Source organism: Idiotropiscis lumnitzeri, chromosome 15 (genome assembly GCF_059441095.1).
Source record: "Idiotropiscis lumnitzeri isolate Australia: NSW breed Sydney's pygmy pipehorse chromosome 15, RoL_Ilum_1.0, whole genome shotgun sequence".
In the NCBI taxonomy this organism is placed as follows: domain Eukaryota; kingdom Metazoa; phylum Chordata; class Actinopteri; order Syngnathiformes; family Syngnathidae; genus Idiotropiscis; species Idiotropiscis lumnitzeri.
In genome coordinates, this window is record NC_142405.1 from 13,671,737 (window position 1) to 13,693,877 (window position 22,141).

The 22,141-nt window shown below is 39.6% G+C and overlaps 1 protein-coding gene across 3 annotated transcripts in view; it reads right to left on the bottom strand.

Annotated features, from left to right (window-relative positions):
• Positions 1-22,141, bottom strand: part of LOC148323013 (syntaxin-binding protein 4) — a 48,849-nt gene that overhangs the window by 13,782 nt on the left and 12,926 nt on the right. For all 3 annotated transcript variants that reach the window (XR_015846600.1, XM_088316248.1, XM_088316249.1), the window contains exons 3-12: positions 20,715-20,810; positions 17,369-17,438; positions 17,215-17,289; positions 12,398-12,477; positions 10,021-10,144; positions 9,785-9,926; positions 6,497-6,603; positions 6,272-6,413; positions 5,720-5,792; positions 1,970-2,058 (exon numbers count right to left, since the gene is read on the bottom strand). Coding sequence is in view for 2 of the 3 variants with exons in the window: in XM_088316248.1 (XP_088172374.1) it covers positions 1,970-2,058; positions 5,720-5,792; positions 6,272-6,413; positions 6,497-6,603; positions 9,785-9,926; positions 10,021-10,144; positions 12,398-12,477; positions 17,215-17,289; positions 17,369-17,438; positions 20,715-20,810 (998 nt within the window). In the remaining variant the exon portion in view is untranslated. The remainder of the gene's footprint in view (positions 1-1,969; positions 2,059-5,719; positions 5,793-6,271; positions 6,414-6,496; positions 6,604-9,784; positions 9,927-10,020; positions 10,145-12,397; positions 12,478-17,214; positions 17,290-17,368; positions 17,439-20,714; positions 20,811-22,141) is intronic.

The window sequence follows — 22,141 nt, forward strand, 5'->3', positions numbered from 1 at the left end:
ACTCTGACATAGCGATTTTTTTTCTGTGAGATTGCACATGCCACTTCATTGTGTCTCTCATTTTCTTTCCGTCTTTGAGACATCATGCCTCCTCAAGCTGTCGTTATCAAATATTTAAATGTTTTCTCTCGAATCTCATGAATGAATTGGTAAATGGGACCAGTTCCATCTGTGGGAGAACTTGACAAAACACAAAACAACAACAAACAGCCAATAGGGCTGAGTCAGCTCGTCACACAAGAAAGAAAACAGAGCGATGTGATCTTTGAAGGCAAGCGCGAGAGTCAGGAGCCAATGGGATAAAGCGTTCAAATGAAGTGTGTCAGTGTAAAAGAGCTGGGCAGAGTCAGATTGCAAGAAAGATCAATAATTAGATGAGGAGAGCGCTTGCGGCTGGCTGAGGGTGCTAAAGTGAAAGATAGAAAAAAAAAAAGAAGCTGCAAGCGAGTTTATCAGAATGAGAGAAATTCCCTGTGTACAATAAATCCGAATACATTAAAAGAGATTAAGTCAAACATCAAAGGTCTTTATATATATTTTTTTAAAGCTAACAAACAGTAAACATCGGGGAAACTTCATAGAGACTTTTTTTTTTCTTTCCCAACAAAGAAACATGTTTATGGGTTTATGAGCTGCAGCCAGCCATCGGCAAGCCAGAACTATACACATTAAATTTTGGTTAACAATAATACTTTACTATTCAGGTATTTACAAACTCAAATTCAGTTGAGTAAAATGTAAATAAAAACAGACGATCCTTTTCAACCAACACTCAACTGAATACACAACAAAGATAAGATATTTAAACGTTAAAACTGATAAATACTTTTGTTTTCCTTTTTAAAAATATACAGTCATTCCAGGAAAGCTGCGACTGTGGCATTTTGCTGGCTTTTGAACTTAGCGTTGCAATCCAGATAGACATTTACCTCTTTGAACTGGAGGGCATGGAGTCCACGATTTCCCAAAACAATTTGAAATGTGGACTCACCAGACCACAGTACACTTTTCCACTATGTATTAGTCCTCCTCCGCCGATGAGTTTGAAGCCAGCAGCGTTTCTGCGTGTTTCAGTATGTGGCTTTTGCTTTAAGTAGCATTTGTACCAGATGTAGCGATGAACTCCGTTACTGACAATGGTTTTCTGAAGTTTTTCTGAGCCCAAGTGACATTATCCGTTCCAGAATGATGCAGTTTTTGAATGCAGTGATGGATCAAAGTTGACGGGCAATTCAATGTTGGTTTTCGGCCTTGCCGCTTATATAAAAATATCTCTAGTTTCTTTGAATCTTTTGATTCAGATGATGAAATCCTTAAATTCATTGCAAGTGTACATTGAGAAACATTGTTCTTGAAATGTTGAACTATTTGCTCACACAGTTGATAACAGAGTGGTAAACCCCGCCCCATCCCAACTTGTTAACAAAATGGAACCGGCAGCTTCTGAAATAACATTGTCTCCTTTGTTTGACGGTGTTTAATTGTTGAAATCAGTGGATTTCACCATATAAGCTGTCTCATCTTTAAATAAGGAAACACTTTTGATGCCATTTAGACCCTGAAAAGATCAGCACTGAATTATTGAATGCAATTATTACCCAACCTCAGAATATCACACATTTAACAAAGGATGTGCCGGTATGCGTCAAACATTTCCATTGTAAATGCTTAATGTGTTGCCATGCGTATGGTCCATTTATGCTTTTATTGTCTTTGTGAGTGCTTGAGTTTTTCACACTCGCTGGCTGTTGTTCAAATGTAGCCATGGGGCTCATTCGAGCACATGTAGCCACCACTAAACATGCAGCAGTGGCTCAGTTGCACGAGACAGAAATGCATCCCCATAAATGGTTGAGAAGGCTGGTAACAGGGTGTCGAATGTACTGTATATATTTTTTTGTTATTCATGGGCTCATGATATTTTAATCATATGCCTATGAACTGCTTTAAATTGTCTGATAGGACTCACCAAATCCAACTTGTCTGATTTGAGCCGAATGTAGGGGTCGAGAGTGATCTTTGGTTTGGTCCCTGTGGGTGACCTCTGATCGGTTGAATCTAGAGAGGGAAAAGAAAATACAGTTGAACAAGTGGCACAAGGACTATCATGGGATAGAGGGTGAGGACATTGGGCAATAACAGACAGAGTATATCACTACATAATCTGGACTAATAAAGTGGATGAACCTGATATTGTCTCTGGATTTTGTGGAAGTCGGTAGTTGCAGTGATCAGGGGTCATTTTATGAGCGTGAGGGAGTGGGATGAAAAAAACATGATTAAAAAGAGTGGGATAGTGGAAGGATGAGTGATTATTGAGATGGGAGCCAGGGAACACTGTGAAAAACCGGAGAGCAGACAGCCAGTGTCTAATACTAATTTGATGAGCTTCCCTGTCCCAGATTTGTGAGTCTGCTTGTTGTGGCAATGGCACTGTTACTGCCATTGCAGTGTGTGAATGTGTGAGTGTAAGTGCGCGTGCGTGCGTGTGTGTTGAAAGCACTCAGTCCTGTTGCTGGGAGTATCCTGATAGCAGCGAAAACCTGCCTCTTCCCATCCAAAGGAATTAAACCGTTCCACCCCTAACCGATAGTGATGACTGACAGACCTGCTGCCGTGACAACAATCTGGGCATTAAATCCTGCTTGCGCACACAATCCATAGCATTAGCTTTTCTTTCATACAATTTAAGGTGAAAACAACCACAAAGGGTCATTTATTTTTACATGAATACTTTGCACTTTGAACTATGTCACCTGTGACTGTTCATGAAATTACAGCAAGTATTGATCGTAAATGTACTATTCTCAACCCGTTTTTAAGCTAAATTCAATTTAGATTGTGTGAGCTGGTCGGTCTATTTCTGCTCATTTCTATCTTGCCTGATCTTCTTTTTTGCTTACTCAACACATAAATGGAATCTTTACGCGTGTTTTAGATTTGAAACATAAGAGAGAAATGTCAGGAGAAATGAAATTGTGTTAATGACTGATCGTAAACCTTCCTGTTGAAACAGTCGCGTGTATGTAGGGCTTTACCTATGACGGCACATGCCTGTTTATCTTCCTAACAGGATTGCACACCACTGATGAGCTGTTGCCCTGCTGTGTCTCGGGATGGGTGACAAAGACAGTGTTGCAAGAAGGCTGTCAGTGAGATCATCTTAAAGAGATGAGCGTGTATTTGCAAGTATTTTTGCATCTACTTTGTGTTGTGGTCCTTTAAGTAACGCCCAGACATGAGATGATTCTCAAATTTACATTTTCATAAAATAGACTGCACTAAATGAGTGCAAACAACCCCCCCCCCTCCACCCACCGTGTGTTTTGCTTCAGCACATGTATCTTGGCACCTCTTTGGAAACTGCTGACATCTGTCACAGCTAGCAACTGGCTTAACCAATAAGAGCCGGAAAAGAAGCTATGGGGTCAGACCACCTAGAAAATAACCTTGACTGCGGTAATCCTGGTCAATAGGATTGGGATGGGATGTTTGGGTGCTGGGACCCACATGTGACCCTTACCATTGGAGATATTTGTCTGCTTGGCTATTTGGAGGAAAAATATAAATACAGACATATTAACCATATAAGGCCCACTCCATTTGCATGAATGTAACGCTGCAAAAGCAGTTGACCAATTTTACTTAAGTGACTGTTCAACAAAAACAATCCAGTCTGAAACGGATTATGACTTTTGACCAATATGTAACTATTTATATTTTTTGTTAAATTATTAGTTTAGTAATTGCATTATGACTCTGACATCCTCTGGTCATCCTTCAACTGAAGTCATATTGATGTTAAATTGGCATCAGATGCTCACTGGGTAATAGATTTAAGCGGTTATACTGTTTTGTAATTTCAAGTATGTCACAGGAACTCCAACTGTCAATCACTTGTATTAAACTCTTTTCAGGTCAAACTCAGGTCACAATGTGAGTGGGTGGCCAGGGGGAGGGGTGGGCTGGCGTTCCATTAATCTCGTCCTCAACACCGAATGCCAAATCTCTATGTTCCGTCTTTTTCAATTTAGTGATCAACCTCATTCTCAGAGCTTGAATGTTTTTGGACTTGCGTGCTAATGACATTCCCTTAAGAGAAAATCTTAACATTTCAAAGACTTTGAGTTAAGCAGCAAAATCCACTAATTTCTAGCCATTTCTGGGGGCAGCCATTTAGTCACTTCTGATGACTGAAAATGACATCACAGTTGTTCAGGGCTCAGCTAACGACCAATTATGACTCAGCTTCAGGAAAAATTGAGCCGTGATTGGTTGTCATCGTGGCCCTGACCAACTGTGATGTCATTTTCAGTCAACACTAAGTGCCACCCGGAGATGTACAAAAACGGTTGGATTTTACCGCTTAACTCATATTCCACAAACGCAATATTAATTAGAATGCTTTCTTTTGACAAGTGGAGCTGCATAGAACATATTCTTGTTCAGCCTTTTGCTTGTTCTTTGGCCATCCTGTTACCAATCTGTATGACTGTTGAATAATGACAGAATAATCAATCAATCAATCAACCAATAAATCCAAGCTGTGTTAAAGAGATCAATTATGATGAAGAGAATGAAATTAGTGTATGTTATGGTAAATTAAAAAAATATTTTCTACTCACTGTCCTCTGGATTTTTTTTATTGTGGCACCCAAACAAATTCACGGTATGTGAAAACTCTACACGTGGGCTACTCAAATAGGAATATTAAAGGCCGTCAAATGTCTTTTTAATGACAGTAAGGCCACAAGTGATAATATTCAAATCAAAATCTACTTTTCAAAACAGCTGCAAAAACATGAACTAAAATAAAATGCATTTTCCATTTTCAAATAAAATGAATAATTTCCTAATTAAAAACATGACCTCTGTCTTAAAGCAACACGAAATGTATTAGAAGGGGGTTAAGACTACTTTCCTCCATCAGTAAACACAAAGGAACACACGAAAAAAAAAAGGAGAAGGCAACATCTATTTCAGCCCTATTATTCACGGGCTTCACACTTTGAGAGAGTGCCAGAGCCGATTTTCACTGGCCCCTTTCCTTTTCGCAGAGAACTTGGAATATATGCAATATGCAATTTTTTGGCAATCTAGGCTCCTGCAGCTGGCAATATGTCAATATTCTGAAATTCTTGAAAAATGAAAGTGAACTCCGAGTGACCCAGTAACAGTCAGTACAGAAGAGATTTTCTAATATGTTGCTCGTTTATGTCAGTGTGGGCCAGGATCAGAGGAAGGATGGTCTGAAATGTACAGAGGTAGATATGTGGGGGAATCGCTTTTTCTCCATTTGTAAGTGTTTTGCGAGCGGATATTAATTTAAAGAACCAAAGAAAAATTGGTAAGTGAACCAAAATAAATGATGATTGCTATATAAAGTATAATTAAAATTAAAATATTCTAAAGTTAACTTAGTACTTATGTTATTTGAAAAAGTGCACTACTTCCTGTGGCGGATTATCGCTGATTTAAAATCACTTACACTGTCTTGTTTTGTATAAAAGTGAGTTCTCCAGACGGTGATACTCTTAAACACTTTCCAAAGCAAGTCTCAACTGAAAGACACTATGTAAACTTGCATTGTAACATAATTTTACAGACTTTCTATTTCAATTGCATGTTTTCCAAAAGTTTGAAGTTTGATAGATTTGGGTGAAAAGTTTTAGAACTGTCGCTTTCAGCGCTCCATGGGGGACATAATATGTACGGAGACCTGAAATGTGGATATCCGGCGGACAGATGTCAGGAGATGGTGAGGACACTGGGGCGGGCTCCTCTGCACAGATCTACAACGGAGACACACACACACACACACAAATACAAAAAGTAACTCCATAAAAAAAATAGAAAAAAAAAATTTTCAACAGAAAAGAAAGCAAAATCAACTCGTCTAGGTTTGTATGTTTTGTGGTACTGGAGACAAAAACTAACCAAAACTGTTTTTTCTTTTTTGTTTTGAGTATCGGCCTTTTCTCAGTATTTGGGGGCATAATGTTGGTGTGCTCCATAACTTGAAAAGCCTCCAAAGTTCAATGTGTGTTTTTCCGCAGCAGTGAATGCAATGATGTGAAGACGACAGATTCAATCGGCCTGCTTAAAAAAAAAAAAAAAAACATTCTTCCAATATTACATATAGATACTTAAAATGTGTTTGCTTGCGCAAAATAACTGAAATGTTCCTTGCTTTCTTACTAAATAAAAGAAAGTTGCAACAAAGCAAATGTCTAAACTAAATTGGATGGGATGTCCAGAATTGTGAGCTGACCTCTGGTGATCTGATGTGGACTTTTAAACGTCCAGAGTTGAAACTGTTGGCTGCTGCCCGCTGAACCCCATTGTGAAGAGATGTACTGCTTTGGAAAAGTCCTTTACCTGGGATGAAAGCAATCTCCACTGCACTTTCTTGACTGGGAATATAACAGATAAATTGGTCACACATTACTCTATGGACAATAAATTATCTGTGGCGAGATGTCTGAGCTCCACCCACCTGAATTTGGCTTTGTTTAGCATACTTTTGGCCTCCTCGTGGGTAACACCAATCAAGGACTCCTTGTTAACGGCAATGAGCTGATCTCCTGGCCGCAGACGTCCATCCTGCGCAATCAACCCAAAAAGTCAATGCCTTAAATTTGGCAGGTAGAAGGATCAGACAAAGGCATCAAATGCCTGTAACAATATCACAAGAATACACAGAAAACTCTGAATTTGTTGACTTCAGTGTTGGTGTTGAGATCACCTTTAATTGTAGTGTGCAATGTTCTTACAAATTTTGCCACACAAATGAGCAAAAAATTTTTCTTTCAAAATTTTTTTTTTAAACAGGACAGAAAATCTAAATCAGTGCTGGTTGTTGCTGCACAGTGCTGAGCATTATACTGTCTGTGATGAAGTTGTCTGTACAATTCACCATCTGGTATTGGGATTTGGGTACTGAAAGTCTGAGAAAAAAAAAAAAACGGCCAAAATACGTCACTTCCTCATCCCAGAGAAAATGTTTCTGTGTGGAGAGAGATTCAGTGCAATGCATCTATTTAGCGGCCAAAGTGAAATGTAAATGAGTAAATACAATTGGAACTGATAGACATTAAGCATACTGTTGTAACTTGTATTGAATATTATAGGTAATTCTTAATATCAGATATTTTCATAGGCTCGTGGGAATTGAATCCAGATCACGTAAAAATGCGCAGGACAACAAAAACAAAAGGAGCAAGAAAACAAACATTTCTTTAGATACAGAAGGCCCATAACGAGCAAAAACGTAAAGATTCCCGCATTCTGTTTACTTTGCGCTCCTTTATTTGCTTGTCATATTGCCACAAGTGGTGAGATGAGTGGGCGACAGAGAGGTGTGGAGGATGCGATTTGAAAGTGGAAGGAGCTGTAGCCAAGAAAGGCAGTGGTATGTGCAAATCACGTAAGACTGAGTGGGTGGCCTATTGAGACGATGCCCCCCCCCTTCAACATCATTCGAGTCAGTTTGCAATAATGTACCTTTGAACGGGAAGCTCGGAGTAAGCCACTCCAAGGATATGTGGCTAATTTACATTGAGACTGACACACACTTTTTTTATTCTCATTCTTTTGGTCTCAATCCCGAATTTGTGGCCAAAGGTGTGGGTGGTAAGATAGATCAGGCGGTAAATCGTTTTCCGGCTCAGTTTGTTCTTCACCACAACAGGTCTAATTCATAGTCTGCATCACCGATTTAGGCTCCCAGTCCATTCTTCCCTGAATCATGAAAAGGAGCCCAAGATACTTGAAGTTGTCCACTTGGAGCAGGCAACCCTTTTTTGGATGGGAACCATGAACACAGATTTGGAAATGCTGATTCTATCAGTTGCGTCACCCTCGGCTGCAAACTACTCCAGTCAGAGTTGAAGAGCACAGGCTGTTGAAGCCCCACAGAACCAGATCATTTTGAAAAAGTAGACACACAATACTGAGACCATCAAATCTGACTTCCCAAAATCCAAGGCAACATGGAGAAATTCTGTCCACAAATCTTCTGAACAGACTCTGTGGCGAATGTCAGCCTTGGCGGAATCCAACAGCTCACTAGAAATGAATCCAATTCACTGCAGGCACTGCAGATCTGCAGTGTTGAAATACTGTGTACTGCAATTCATAACAGCACAAAGCCACTATTGCCTGTCACTAGAGAGCCTACAAAATAAATATCGCTCTGCAATATACTTCCATGGAGTTCTCTAATCAAATCAAACCTAAAACATTCCAATTCATACTAATGGCACAGATAATTTACTTCAACACCTATAAATTGTGAGCTCAAGTTGAATTATTGTAAATAACAGGGAACATCAACAGTAGTGTACTAAACATGTGCCCTTGTTCCACTAATCTGCAACTATTATTTGTTCAAGTAGTTTAAATCTGTGGTGTCACCTTGATTTTCTGTAGGAAATTACCATATGACAAATGTAATCCTGTTAGCACCCAAGATCTGATGAATATTTACAGTTTTATTCCATGGTGAATCTTGGAATGTTAAATAGTGCTCGGATGTGTTTTGGCTCGCATGTTGTTTTGGTGTCAGGTTCAGTAGAGACCCAGAACAGACAGCAGATCAAGTGTGAAGGTCAGCAGGAAAGGCTTGGCTCTGCTTAAAGAATTGCCCCGTTGCTGCTGCTGCATTTTGCAGGCACAGAGTTGAACAACAATAAACGGCAAAAGCTGAGCTATCGTATTTGTACACATTATAGGCAGACCGTTATAATTATAATTGATGTCACTTTAGACAGCTTGCCATAGAAAAGGAGATCAGTAACATGACTCAGCTGATGTATTTTATTTTAATCCAAAGCTGCAAAGATCTGCATATGCAGTTATTTATTCCCTTCTTCATCCCTGCTATGCGTTCTTCCATGGCACTCACTATTTGACAAACACTCTACATCTGTTGTATCGCAACCATCCCTCTTATCTAGATGTCTGTTGAACCCTTTGATCGAAAGAATCAAGAAATCGCATTTGTCAGTAATTGCATCGTTTGCCACAATGCTTCCTTTTTCAACTGATCATCCTTGATTTTTTTTCTGAAACTGAATCGGAGGTGCTTCCAGGTTGTGGGTATCCAACATTATTGCCTAGGTCAGGTTAAATCACTGACACCTGTCCTTCCACAGAGACTGATTCCTGATCGTTTTTCCTCGATTTGGCGTGTAACTGTGTGTGCATTAGATCTCAGTGTAATGTCCAAACCTGAGATTACAACATTATTTATGTGTGAGCATTGATTCAAATCGGCGAGGCGGCTTTACAGCAACATGATCTATTTATCCTTCGCTGCATTTTGCGTCTTGAAAAGAATGAATTTCTGTCGTTGGCTGATTGCGCCAATGTGAGCGATTCAATCATTTGATTCAAACCTTCGAAATCTTCAGTAGTCACATTTTTCAGTGGCATTCTGACTTTTTATGAGGCTCCAACTTCCTGTAAATGGAAATAGTTCCAAAACGCCAGGACTCTTACTAGATCCGTCAGAGCTCTCTTTTCCCACCATGGCTGGAACTATCGAACTTAGTTTATTGATAGATCTGCGTCCGCTCTATCTCACCAAATTTGCTGTGTTGCTTTTTGTTGTGCTAGCACATTTGCTTGTACAAACGTTCTACATGCTCTTTAATTTGGTCTTCCTACTTTTTGTTGTATTGTTTTGGGGGATCCACAGACCCAAAATTTATGATTTATGACAATGGTAGATTCCTGCCTCTCCTCTTAGTAATCTGAGTTTGGGAAGATGCATGTGTCTCACCCGGTGACAGTCGCCACCAGACAACACTTCCTGGATGAAAACTGCTGGGCCATCAGGGCGGTTGGAGCCACCTCCCAGGGTGATGCCCATACTGCTGGATCGAGTCACAGAAATGAGTTGAATCACTCCTTCCCCCGGGTGACTGTGAACATAAGTACATCAGCAGATCAACGTTAAAAAACGGGGTATATTTTTGGAAACATATAGGAAAGTGTTACAGTCCGAACTAATCTGACCTGAGTGAGCGCAGCATAGGTCCGCTGTTGTTGTACATGTTCTGAGAGCCAGCTGGGCTTAACAACAAAGGACTCTGGGAGCGAGATGAGGAACCAGATGATGTACTTTCCAGGTAGCGACCTCCTTGCGATTTGAAATAATGGAAAAAGGTTAAATATGGAGAAAACTTTCATAGTAGTTGCACTAAAAATCAAATCATAAAGATTTAATTCCATATCATAACAGACCAAACAACACAACGGCAAATTCCTCCGTCTCCCTAAGTTTAACATGGCTGCCGCAGACATTTGCGGATGCCTCAGTGACCCCCCTCTTGCAACTCACACCAAAGGTAGACAAAGAAAGACACTCCTTTTAAAAAAAATGTGACATTCCAAGATAGGACAGATGCTGATAAAGAAGATTCACATTTCATTGGGGTGTCATTCCGGCACCCAATCTACCAATTTCCACATGATTCAAGATCACGCCAGTCCTCATGGCACCAGGAGGCTGGAAATTAATTAGGAAGGTACTATCACTCTGAATGTTCAATGAACACAACAAGAACAGTGCGTAGAGTAAATGCATGTTCATCGTCACACTTGCGACCACTAACCGGCTAAATTACACAAATATTGCAATGTTTCTTTTCCATGATTCTATGGGGACTGTCCACAATGGCTGATACACAGTGGTTTGTCAAATTGTTTATAGATGTCAATATGATAGACTTGGGATAGAATTATTGATGAAGTCATAAGTCCATTATTTGACTATTTTAGACATAACGTTGATGAGATAATTACATGTGACAGTCATGTGACTGTCCTCACTTCCTGCGTCTTTCTTCCTGAACACTTCCAACCAACTCTCGGCGCGAGTTTTTAAAAGCTTTTTCCTTCTCCTAATGTATTCAACACAGATTAAACCAGCTCCATGCTATCTCCTAGTGCACTTTTTGCGGGTTCATCAGCTGCTGGTTGTGGTCGTGTAGCTATGCCTACTCAACTGCATGAGTGGGTGGGCGTCCAAGATACGGAGCCCCATATATGGACAGTAAGAAGTTGATATCTTTCTGTTAAGTGGTGAACTTGACTGGATAGCCATCAAAGGCTAATTCTGCTTCGACAAGCCGCGGGAGCTAACAGCCAAGGCTGCCCGCATCTCTGCCCATGGAGCTATAACAGAATTTTAGCTTCACTAAATGTCAGAAAACTATGACCAATTGCCACAAAAATTCACAAGTACATTCCAACTCTTATCTAATCCAACCAGTAGGATAATAAAAAAATAAAACATCAGCACATTATTTTGAGAGGCGATTGTGGCTTTTCCTCGTTGAAGCACACATTTGACGTCAATAAACCCATAATGTTGAGCAGCTAGCTTTTATATGTTCACAGGGTGACATGGACAGTAGTAGGAATGCGCATATGAATTTTGGTGGCAAGTAAACACTGTTTCAGACACTAGGTGACAACCAAACATGACAAACCAAGCCAGGAAACCTTGCCTCGCTGCTATGACGCAGACATCCTGAGATGAAAAAAACAAAACAAACAACAAGAAAACAAAAAAACTATGCACCAAAAGGGGGCGTGTCATCTGTGGTTTTAGTCAGAGCAAAAAAGCCCTTAAATCATCACAGATTCTTTCAAGGGGGGTGAATTTTAGCGTTGACATAATTTTTACACATGGACCTATTTTATACGTTAGCGGTCGTATAAGATCTTGTGTTTAACCTGTATATTCAGTAGAATAGATGCAGATACAATAAATAACATTCTCCGGGTTGTCTACAAGAACACATTATCGCTTTATGGGGGATTTGACACAAGTGTTCAGTTAAATGTATTTTCACAAACAGCTACGTGTTTAACGCTCACCAAATAACTTTAAGTTGGCTCAGAAAACTTGACCGTTAAGTACTGTGAGATTATACACCAATCACATCACTCTTCGATCAACTGACTAAAATTGGCTAACAATGCCCAGCGTGCAAAAATATGGGGAAGCAGCAATTTGATGCATCATGCAAAACCCAAATCTCAGATCTCCACCTGCTGCGCTGCAAGCCCAGTACTTTTCTTCAACCCCTTTTTAGTAAATCTGTACCAGCTGGCTGGCTCTTTAACCAAGGAAACAGATGTTGGCAATTGTGTAACGGACAACTGCACTTGTCCTAAACCATTCTTAAAGCTTGACTGAGTCCATTTAGCCTTTGGGCTCAGAACTTTTAACAAAACACAGTGCTTTCTTTTTTGGGCTGTAATATGCTCTGTTCAATGCTCACGGAAATTTCCTCTCACATGCAATGATTTCATGAGCATAATATCATTAGATGAGTTGAACACAAGCTACATTAGAAACTAGGCAAAGCAGAGTTTGACCTACCTTGTTGTATTGGAGAGTTGCGTGTTGATCCTGTGCTACCATTGGAGCCATATTTCTCCAAGAGCTCAGCAAACTCTTTCCTATCCACAGGAACAAAGTGTGAAATGAGAGTTCATCGGTCATTGGCATTAAAATCAAAAGTACATTTAAAAGTCACAAGTCAAGAATAATGTTACACACGCCAAATGCTTTGCTTTCTTTTTCAATTTAAACAGTGAGGTAAAATGGTGTCCCACGTTAGCGTTATGAAGTATCAGGGAAGTCTGAAATGTGAAAGAGAAAGTCCCTACTTTGCTCTCAAATAAGGTATTTGCTCCTAGTATTTGTGCTTTGCTTTATGTTAACCTAACTTTGTTGTTGTGATTTCCATAGTCGTGCTGAATGCAGTTAGTGACGGCTAACAGCGAGAAATGAACAACAGCTAACGGGCTAACAGACAAACAGTCCAGTCAGTGATTGTCTCATTATCGGTGACTGTTTTTTGTTTTTTTTTGAAAGTCTGATACTGACAAACCACTGCTCTGAAATATTAATCATGGACTAGTGTGCTGAGCTTTCAAATAGTCAATGAACAGGTCTATCATTATTCACTGAAATACAATTTCAGACTTCAGTGGTCTTTAGTCAATGCCTTCTCAGCGAGCCTAAATTAATCAAGAAATCATGATCACATTCTTTTCATTGATGTGATATATCCTAGTGTTGAATTGTTAGTTTAGAGTTTTTTATCCAATCAAAATTCAGCCAACTTGTATTGCCAAGCAGATTTCATAATACCAGTAGCACTCACTATTCGGCCGAGGCCTTCAGATACAATTGTGCGGGTGTCTGTTCTGTGTGAGTGAGGGCTTTTTACAGACGGTTGCGATAGCCAATCAGATCACGAGTTGGTGGGCTTTCCCGCTGGCCTTACCTTGGAGGTGGTGAACGCATTTTGTGATTGGATACACAATTGTGAGGGGGCAGCGCAATGCGGAATAAACACACCAGAAAGTCGGAACTGGCTATCGTTCGAAAATCTAAAATATATTCTTGCTTTTTTGAACCCACAATGACCGAAGCAGGGAAAAGTTTGGATTTAATTGCAGATACACTTGCGAGGCCATTTTCTAGACGGACCTTTCAAGCGAACCTCGGTTGTCCAACACTCACTCAGGAGTGCGTTTCTGTATATTATTTCCCCAGTCGTGGTGTCATAAATGATGGTAATATGATGGGGATTTATTCAAGTCGGACTAAGTAGGACTTCACTGGAGGCCTAGGTGAGAAATGCACAGACCGTCACTGTCAGGCACATTCAAAAGTCACCAATACTTATTGTTTGTTTGGTCTGATGGTTTAAAAAGTTGAATCCCAAATTGAAACATAATCCAACAACTGACTGATTATACGGTATCAGTACATTCATTTCATTCAAATATTTTCAAAATCTCACATACCAGACTAAATAAAGTGTTCAGTGCTTGTTTTGAGAGAAATTGAGGAAACTTCAGACATAATTCCCTCACTCCCTATGTCCATTTTCTCGACATATCCATACTTTGGCTGTAGGGTGGTTAAATCACAGATTAACACACGAGGCTCATCTTCTGAAGAGCAGCCTGCGGCTAAACTCTCCCCCTACTTTGGTCATCTGTCATTCCAGAGCATCATAAAGCTAAGGAGGGGAACTGGAGCAAGTTCACCACTAACACCCCTGCTTTATGCAAGAGTATTAACGTCAGACAAGAATACATTTAACATTGGAGTCCCAAGGCATTGACAGCATCATGTTTTACTTTTTCTTCTACTTTCCTTCATTTATCCACGAAATGCTTCCAATGAGACTAAACTCAGACTCGTTATCTTACATTCATTGACTGTCACATCACCATGATTAACTTTTTTCTGACACATTCACCGGAAAAGCGAACATGTAAATCCTGTGCTCCGCCAGAACCTCTTTTCTGAGGATTACATGCCCTGGAAAGACAACTAAACTATTTAGGAAATTTCTGGGCAGGCACACTGAAGCACCGTAAGCTTCACATATTTAAATATGCAAATCTGTGCTTTTTCAACTCGCAGTTAAGGCTCACACAGTTGTCAGGAATGGAAAGCCAGTGCCTTTTTTCACCTGAACTTGTTGTAGCCTACTTGTATTATTGTCAGGTTGCGTGGTGGAGATTGGGGAAGACCCAAACGCAGGGAAGCGAGGCGGGGGGAAATTAAATGGAATTTAATTGAAAATAAAAAGGCAAACAAGGCATTGGGAAAGTAAAAAAATACAGAAACACAAAATAACAGGGATCAACAAAACAAGGACTTGACTTGGGAAAACAAGACTGCCACAGAGAACAGCCACAAACACGAAAAGGACAGCAACTACGGGCCAACAAGAACTGATAGCAAACAAGGAACTAAATACAGACAAAGTAACGAGACAACGAGGAACACCTGGACAAGACACGAAGGGTTTGAGGGATCTGATTACTTCACACTAGGGAGTGAGACGACAAGCACAGGTGAACACAATCAGATTTGAGCACGAGACACACACCAAACAAGGAAAAACATGAAACTAAATACGAAACCTAAAATAACAAACACCTACCATGACAATTATAATTACATTATTATATTATACTTATTATATCATGGTGCTAAGATGCTATGCTATGCCAAAGGTGATCACAAAATTTGTACAAAAATAATTCTACAGACATGTTTTGGTTGAATAATCTCTGATTGTGGTAGTGGTTCTCCAGCTTGAATTCTGAGCAGGAATCGTGAGTTCAGTTTATACTCCAGGGAATTCTTTTTTTTATCAGATTTTACTGCCATTTTAACTTTATTCTTCGACCTCTCTATTTTCTGCCACCAGATTTTTTAATATAAATTCCATAACTAAAGAATACATGGACAATTGATCTGAATGCAAAAATTTAAATAATCAATTTTAAATAAAGAACATTCAATTCCTACAATCAACTAGTGGTGCAATGGCTCATCTCTGATCCGTACGGATCAAGCGCCATTGTTCGGGCCGGGCAAAAACAAAACAGAACAAAACTGTGTTCGCGTTAAAGCAACATGATTAGTCCGCAATCACTATAACAGCAACAGAGGAAGTTGAAACTCCCACATGGATCACGTAAGTCGCATACATGCATGGGAACATTTTGGCAACTTGAGGTGAAACGAGACCTGAAATTAATCGTACAGGATATTTTTTCTGCCTCTTGTCCCAACACTGTCATTCAGCAAAACATCTCAAAGGAGCTGCAAACATACTCAACAAACACGTCACCTCCGCAAAGGAGGAGAAGTAAACGTTTATTGAACCATCCACAGCCATTGTGTCATGAAATAAAATGCACACATATACCAATCCTGCACACACACTCATAATATAAGCAGGAAAAAACACTAAGTAAACAGCAATGTTAAGAATTGTGAAGAATTAAAATACTTTTGTGTTATTGCGCATTATAGATATGATTTGAATGAATGAGCCATTGATCGAAGTATGCAAAATGGCATTAGCCGTCTGGGACACTTAATCAGACTGATTGTCTGTTAGCTAGTGAATCAATGCATGCGAAAGAGGTGGACTATGAGATAGTATAAAAAATTAAGCCATTGTAAAAAAAAAAAAAAAAAAAATGGCATTATCCAGTAAATTAAGATCAGCAAAATGTAACTCAATTTGTTCCTGATTCATTATGACTGTGATGGACAGTTTTCTGGAAATAACAGAATTTTATTTCATAAAAAGGACACCAAAAATAATACTAGCAAATGTAAGCCCTCCATGTTAGCAGGTAAATTAAAATAACAGTAAGGAGTCACTCATAAATTGAGTTATTCTGCAAACGTGCATCTGCAAGTGTAGGTGATGTAGTTAGGTAATATTATTTTACGTTAGTCGCTGAATATTAATTTTCTGCTTGTCAAACACATCAAACAGGTGGTTGCTGATTTATATTTATCAGCACTGAGTTATTCTGGAATTAGAAAGACATTTTAATCTCTATTGTTTCTAAATAACATTTGTTTGATTAGTCAGTTATTCATTTAGGCGGCGTGGCTCAGTGATTGAGTGGCCGTTTCCCAACCTAGAGGTTGTTTGTGGGTTTTGGGATTATAGGGCAAAATGCCACAATTTAAGGGCAGTCCAAATGGTCACAAACACATTTAGAAAAAAAACACAGATGCACAGACATCCATGTGGTTCATTTTGTCTGTTATGTTTATTCAACCTTGCTAGACCAGTTGAATTCTCCTGGGTAAAATAAAAATAAATACCAACAAACAATTAAACATTACAGCCTACAATAAAAAGAGAATTAAAAGGCCAAGGTTATTTTAACAGACTCCCTTTGGCCGACATTATAAAGTTAACACCAGCTAATTTATTCTTGCCTTAAATGTATTCATTGCTGTAACTTAAAACTACATATACAATTTAGTATACAATTATATTCAACTATATTTTTCTATTAAAAAGACGACCGAATTGTCACTTTTGACGGCCAACTTTATTTTGAAAACTAAAAGCTGCCAAGACACACTTCTGCTTATCGAGCTTCCGCCCATCGAGAATTTGCCTATTCACTATTTTATTTTTTTTTATGAACCGATGCTCAGTTGTTTGTTTAAAGAAGACCGTATTCCTTGAAATGATTAGTGAAAACTCAATCAATGTAAGCAAGCAAAACCTGCATTTAATTTAAAGAAACTTTTTTTCCATTTGAACTTTGAGGTGACAAGCACGATGAGCAACCAATAAATGCATGGACAGTATCTTATATAAAACTACACGACGCTCTTCTTACTTTGCTTCCTCATCCCTGGCGATAAGAAGTCGCATGTGACTGGTTGCAGAAGCTGCTCTCAAGATGTCCACAGCTCTGGTGAACAGAAGATGATATTATACAATGTAAATGATAATACTACATGAAAATGGGTAGTCCGCTTTTACTGCTTTACCTGTCACTTGTGACACCTATTAGACTTTCCCCATTAACCTCCAAGATTTGGTCTCCTGGCAACAGGTTTCCTGTCAGAAGCAGAATAGGTTGTTTATTACAGCTCAACCGTTGGAGCATCAGTAGTATTATATTTATTATATATCAGTGTGAACAAATCTACAGTATATAGAATTATTTGTTTTTCATTAACTAGTATTTCTACTGGGAGATGTGGCCGAGTGATTAAAATAGAGCCCGTCTTAGAGGACCTGTGTTTGATTCACAACCAGCATAAAAATATGGGGAAAAAGAGAGCGCATTGTCAGTCTGAGATTTGAGACCGAAACATACTGGAGGCGCGCTCCAGGGCACATGTTTTAACATATTAGAAAATTGCTCATGCATAATCATGCAGGTGAGAATAAACTAGGAGATTTGTGCTGGAAGTATAGAAGAGATTTGCATGTGATTAAAGCCTTTTTATCCTGTTAGGGGTGAAGAAGTTCACAATATATCAATACCTCATAATTGGAATACATTTCATGGAAAATACAGTACAACATTGAATACTAGAAAGGTGTAAGCTTGATAAATAATATCCATTCAAGGCATTTTCTACACCACTTCTTCGTATTAGGGTCATCCTTGAACTTAAGCCAATCTCAGATGATTTAGGGCAAAAGGTAGAGGTAGGATACTGCACACCCTGGACTGGTCACGAGTCAGTCACAGGCAAACAACCAATCCCACCAAAAATATGGGACAATTCATTTTTTGCAGTGTGGAAGATGAAGCAGAGAAAACACCGGAGCATGCATGAAAAATGAAACCTAACGGATTCAAACCCAGAACCTCACGACTGGGAGACAGACTTACGAACCGTAAATCACTGCACTGCCAGATAATTGGCTTTATTTTCATGACCGGAGCAACTTGGGCATGGCAACCTGTATAACTGCGTGAGGCACGTTAGAATAAATGTTGAAATTTTCACACATGTGCACAGCCTGGCGTGATGAAAAATGGCCTGCTATCGCTGTTGTGGACGTTACGCGCCTTGGTTCGCCGTCAATCAAAGTCACTCATGCAGTGAGTGAGGGGTGCACTGACAGCCATTGACATGGCGGTGGAAGAAACTTCTTTTCTCACGTCTAGGAAGTCAAAGCAAGCAAAGTGTGTAATGTTTATGAGGAACTGCACACACACCCCTACAGAAAAATGATGGGAAGTTGGCTAGGGATATTTCTAACCCGCACTGTCAAGTGGGATCTTGGAGACTGCGTTCCACCCTGATCATTTCATCGGTGGAGCGCAGAATTTGTCCCGATCAAATTTGCCAAAATCGCCAAAACTTTGGCCTAGTTTCAGTTGGCATATAGTGTGGGTGAATTTCTGTCACCAACTTGTCAGATGTGGCAAGCACATGTCAAAGGAAGCGCCATTGCTATGGAAGAACGCCCAGCATTGAAGAGCAGTGAACCAAATTCCCAAACAGGAGTAACGAGACCTTTTACAAAAATAGATCCCAATGTGTCAAATTAAATAAAGCTAAAAATATGACAATGATCTATTCTGAGCCCCTCCCGGGTGACCGGGCTTAGGGAGCGCTCAACACCCTGTGGCAGAAACTCATTTCAGGCGCTTGGATCCATGACCTTGTTCGTTTGGTCACTACCCAAAGCTTGTGACCATAGCTGAGGACAGGAAAATACAATGACTGGTAAATCAGCACCTGATGCAGGATCGGTATAACTGCAGACACTTAATCAATTTGCCTGTCCATTTCCTGCTTCTCTTGGAGAAGGAACTCATACTCATTCTAGAGAGGGCACTCTACCCTATTCTGACTGTGAACCTGGATTTGGTGGTTTTGATTTTAAACCCAACTGCTTTATACTCAGATGTAAACCATTACAGTGAGAATTGGAGATCATGGCTTGATGAAGTCAACAGAACCATATAATCTGCAAAAAACAGAAGCGTTATACTGCGGTCACCACAAGAAATTCTTTGCATAACGATTATGAACAGAATCCTTAAAGGGCATCGTTGGAAGAGTCCAACCTTCACTGTAAACAAAACCATTTCTGCCAGTAATATCTCTGACAAAAGGTCGTACAGGAACTGAACAGCCCATATTACAGGGTCTGGGAGCCCATAATCCTGGAGCACCACCCACAAGACCCCCGGAAGGACACGGTCTCCACAAAGCACATGTAGACTGGTTAGGGTGTAGAGCCGACTCACTTTTCCATGGCCTGGACAAAAACTATACTGCTACTCCTGGATCTGATATTTGACTTTCTGAGGGATCCTCCTCTCCACCCCCCTTGAAGAGACTTCCTGTAGTTTGAGTACAACCTCCGGGCCCCCCTCTTAAAAAGAGCGTCAACCAAGACAGGACAACAACATCCAAAGCCCTTCAGAGCTTCAGACAGGTCTCATTCAACTCCGGGGCTCTACCACCAAGAGGATTTTTAACCAGCATGACTACCATAATCTCAAAAATACAATAGGCCACTCTGAGTCCTCAGACTCTTCTTCATAAGAAGGCGAGCAGGTGAAATTGATGAGGTCTTCTTATTGTCTCACATTGTGTCACATCGCCCCATCATCGCAATAGACAGTGTTGATGCTGCCTTTCTTCCACCCTCCTGAGACGCTGGACGGTGGACAACAGGCCCCATCGCCTCAGCGACAGCGGCACACAACATGGACGTAAAATGTCAAGTGGTGAATTCTGCCGAAGGTGGTAGTTGAAGTTACTCTGCCAGACATTCTTAGCAGACTCTCACAATACATCATGGTCTGCCAGGTCGCACAAATGTCTTTCCCCATTATCGGAACCAACATGCCACTAGGTGCTTACCAGTTGACAGCCCCTTCTCTACACCTAAGTGCCAAAAATATGCAGCACACGTCTGATGAAATGACCACAAAGTCGCTCATCAAAATGTGGCCAAGGGTATCCGGCTGTTTGAATATGTAGACAATCTGTCATCAGTACAAAAGTTGAGTCACAAAGCACCTCTGCAGTGGAGTCATTATTTCAACGTTATCAAATGATTGTGTTTTTAGGCGTCAAAACGCCATTGTCATGTACACAATGTCATTTTAATTCAAATGTATGATGTAGCTTTTTTAAAAACATTCTGTACCACTGAGGGAAATTTGTATTTTTATGCAGAAAAGTCAACTTTGCCAGATGCATTATTCTTGTACACCATTCAACTACTGAACCTGCAATTCGATATCTACTGATAAAAAACATTTTAAAACAGGAGCAGTCGCTTTGGTTATACAAATTATTAAAAAATAAAAATCCTCGTGCAGGAAATGAAAAGACACTCTAAAGTTATGCTTACCATCACTTGAAGCAAGGCCACCAGGTAAGATCCTTTTAACATAAACTCCAAACTCCTCTCCAGTTAGTTCCTTCACTCCTCCAATCACTTTAATTCCTAATGGGAAGAGATGCAGATACATTGAAATGAGCCGCTTTTTTTTTTTTAATAAGCAAGCATTTTTAGGCAAGTTCTCGTGCCACTGTTCGATGTGGTACTAACGCCATATATTCATGATAATGATTATTTCATTTGTAGCATAGTTATACTTAAGCCTTTAAGTAAATATGACTTTTGAAGTAGGTAGTTGTTTTGCATGCAAAAAAGGCAAGATATGTTGAGTTCATAGTAGGGTCACTGTCAGCGATTGTAGCAGCATAAAGAGGCAGCCACACTGAGAAGATTTCTCTAAATATCTGGCAGTGCCTGATATCATTTGCAGCTCGTCTTTGGTTACACGACAGGTATAGCTTTCATCATTGCTCCAGAAGCATGAGAGGTTGGTGAGATCAGCAATAACCTTTTGAGGTCAAAAGTGACAGTATCACAATCTAATATTCGTGGAAGACTTCTTGCACAAAAGTACAGAGGCTTCAAAGATGCAAACCACCCTTTAACAAAAAGAATAGGAAGGTCGTGATTTACCAAAAAGTCAAGAAACACACCCAAGAAATTGTTGGCCAAAATCTTATGAACAGATGCGACAAAGAATAACATTTACTAAAGTGATAGAAAGGCTGAAGATTCCTAAATGAAATGATCTGCTCATGATTGCAAACATAAGAACTCTTATATAAAACCCAGAGGTGGTAATGTCATGGCTTGGGCTATCGTGTCTTTTTCTGGGTCTTATTCATTCATCTTTATTTATGTAACAGAAGATGGCAGCAGAAAAAATGAACTGAGAAGCGGAGTAGGGATCAAGTCACACATGTGCAAGCCTCAAGAATGCCTCAAGACTTAATCTTCAAGTGCCATATCATTTTGTCTTGGGCAAGTCCATTCAAGTCACAGGTAATGAATGCCAAGTCAGGTCACATCAAGTTGAGTGTTTTTTTTTTTTGCCTATTCAAAATATGGTCGGAAAATAACCTTAAAATCAGAGTGCATTTTAACTTCATTATTTATCTCGTTGCACACTTGAGTACAATGACAATAAAGGGATTTCTGATTTCTGATTATCTCTACAAAAATGAATTTTTGAACTTATTCCTTATGAAGATGCTCATTTAGAAGTCCTAACTGGCATAAATAGACACATGGATGAACAGCATTTTTTTAAAGAAAATAATGATGCTTAGATATTCACATTTTTATACAATATGTAAATCCATCATGTAAATCTTAATTTGTAGAGAAAAATAAAATAAGATAACATTCGAAAATATCAGCATTGGTTGCTATGGTAACAGGGACTTTCTTAAAGCATCATGTAAATTCACTAGTAG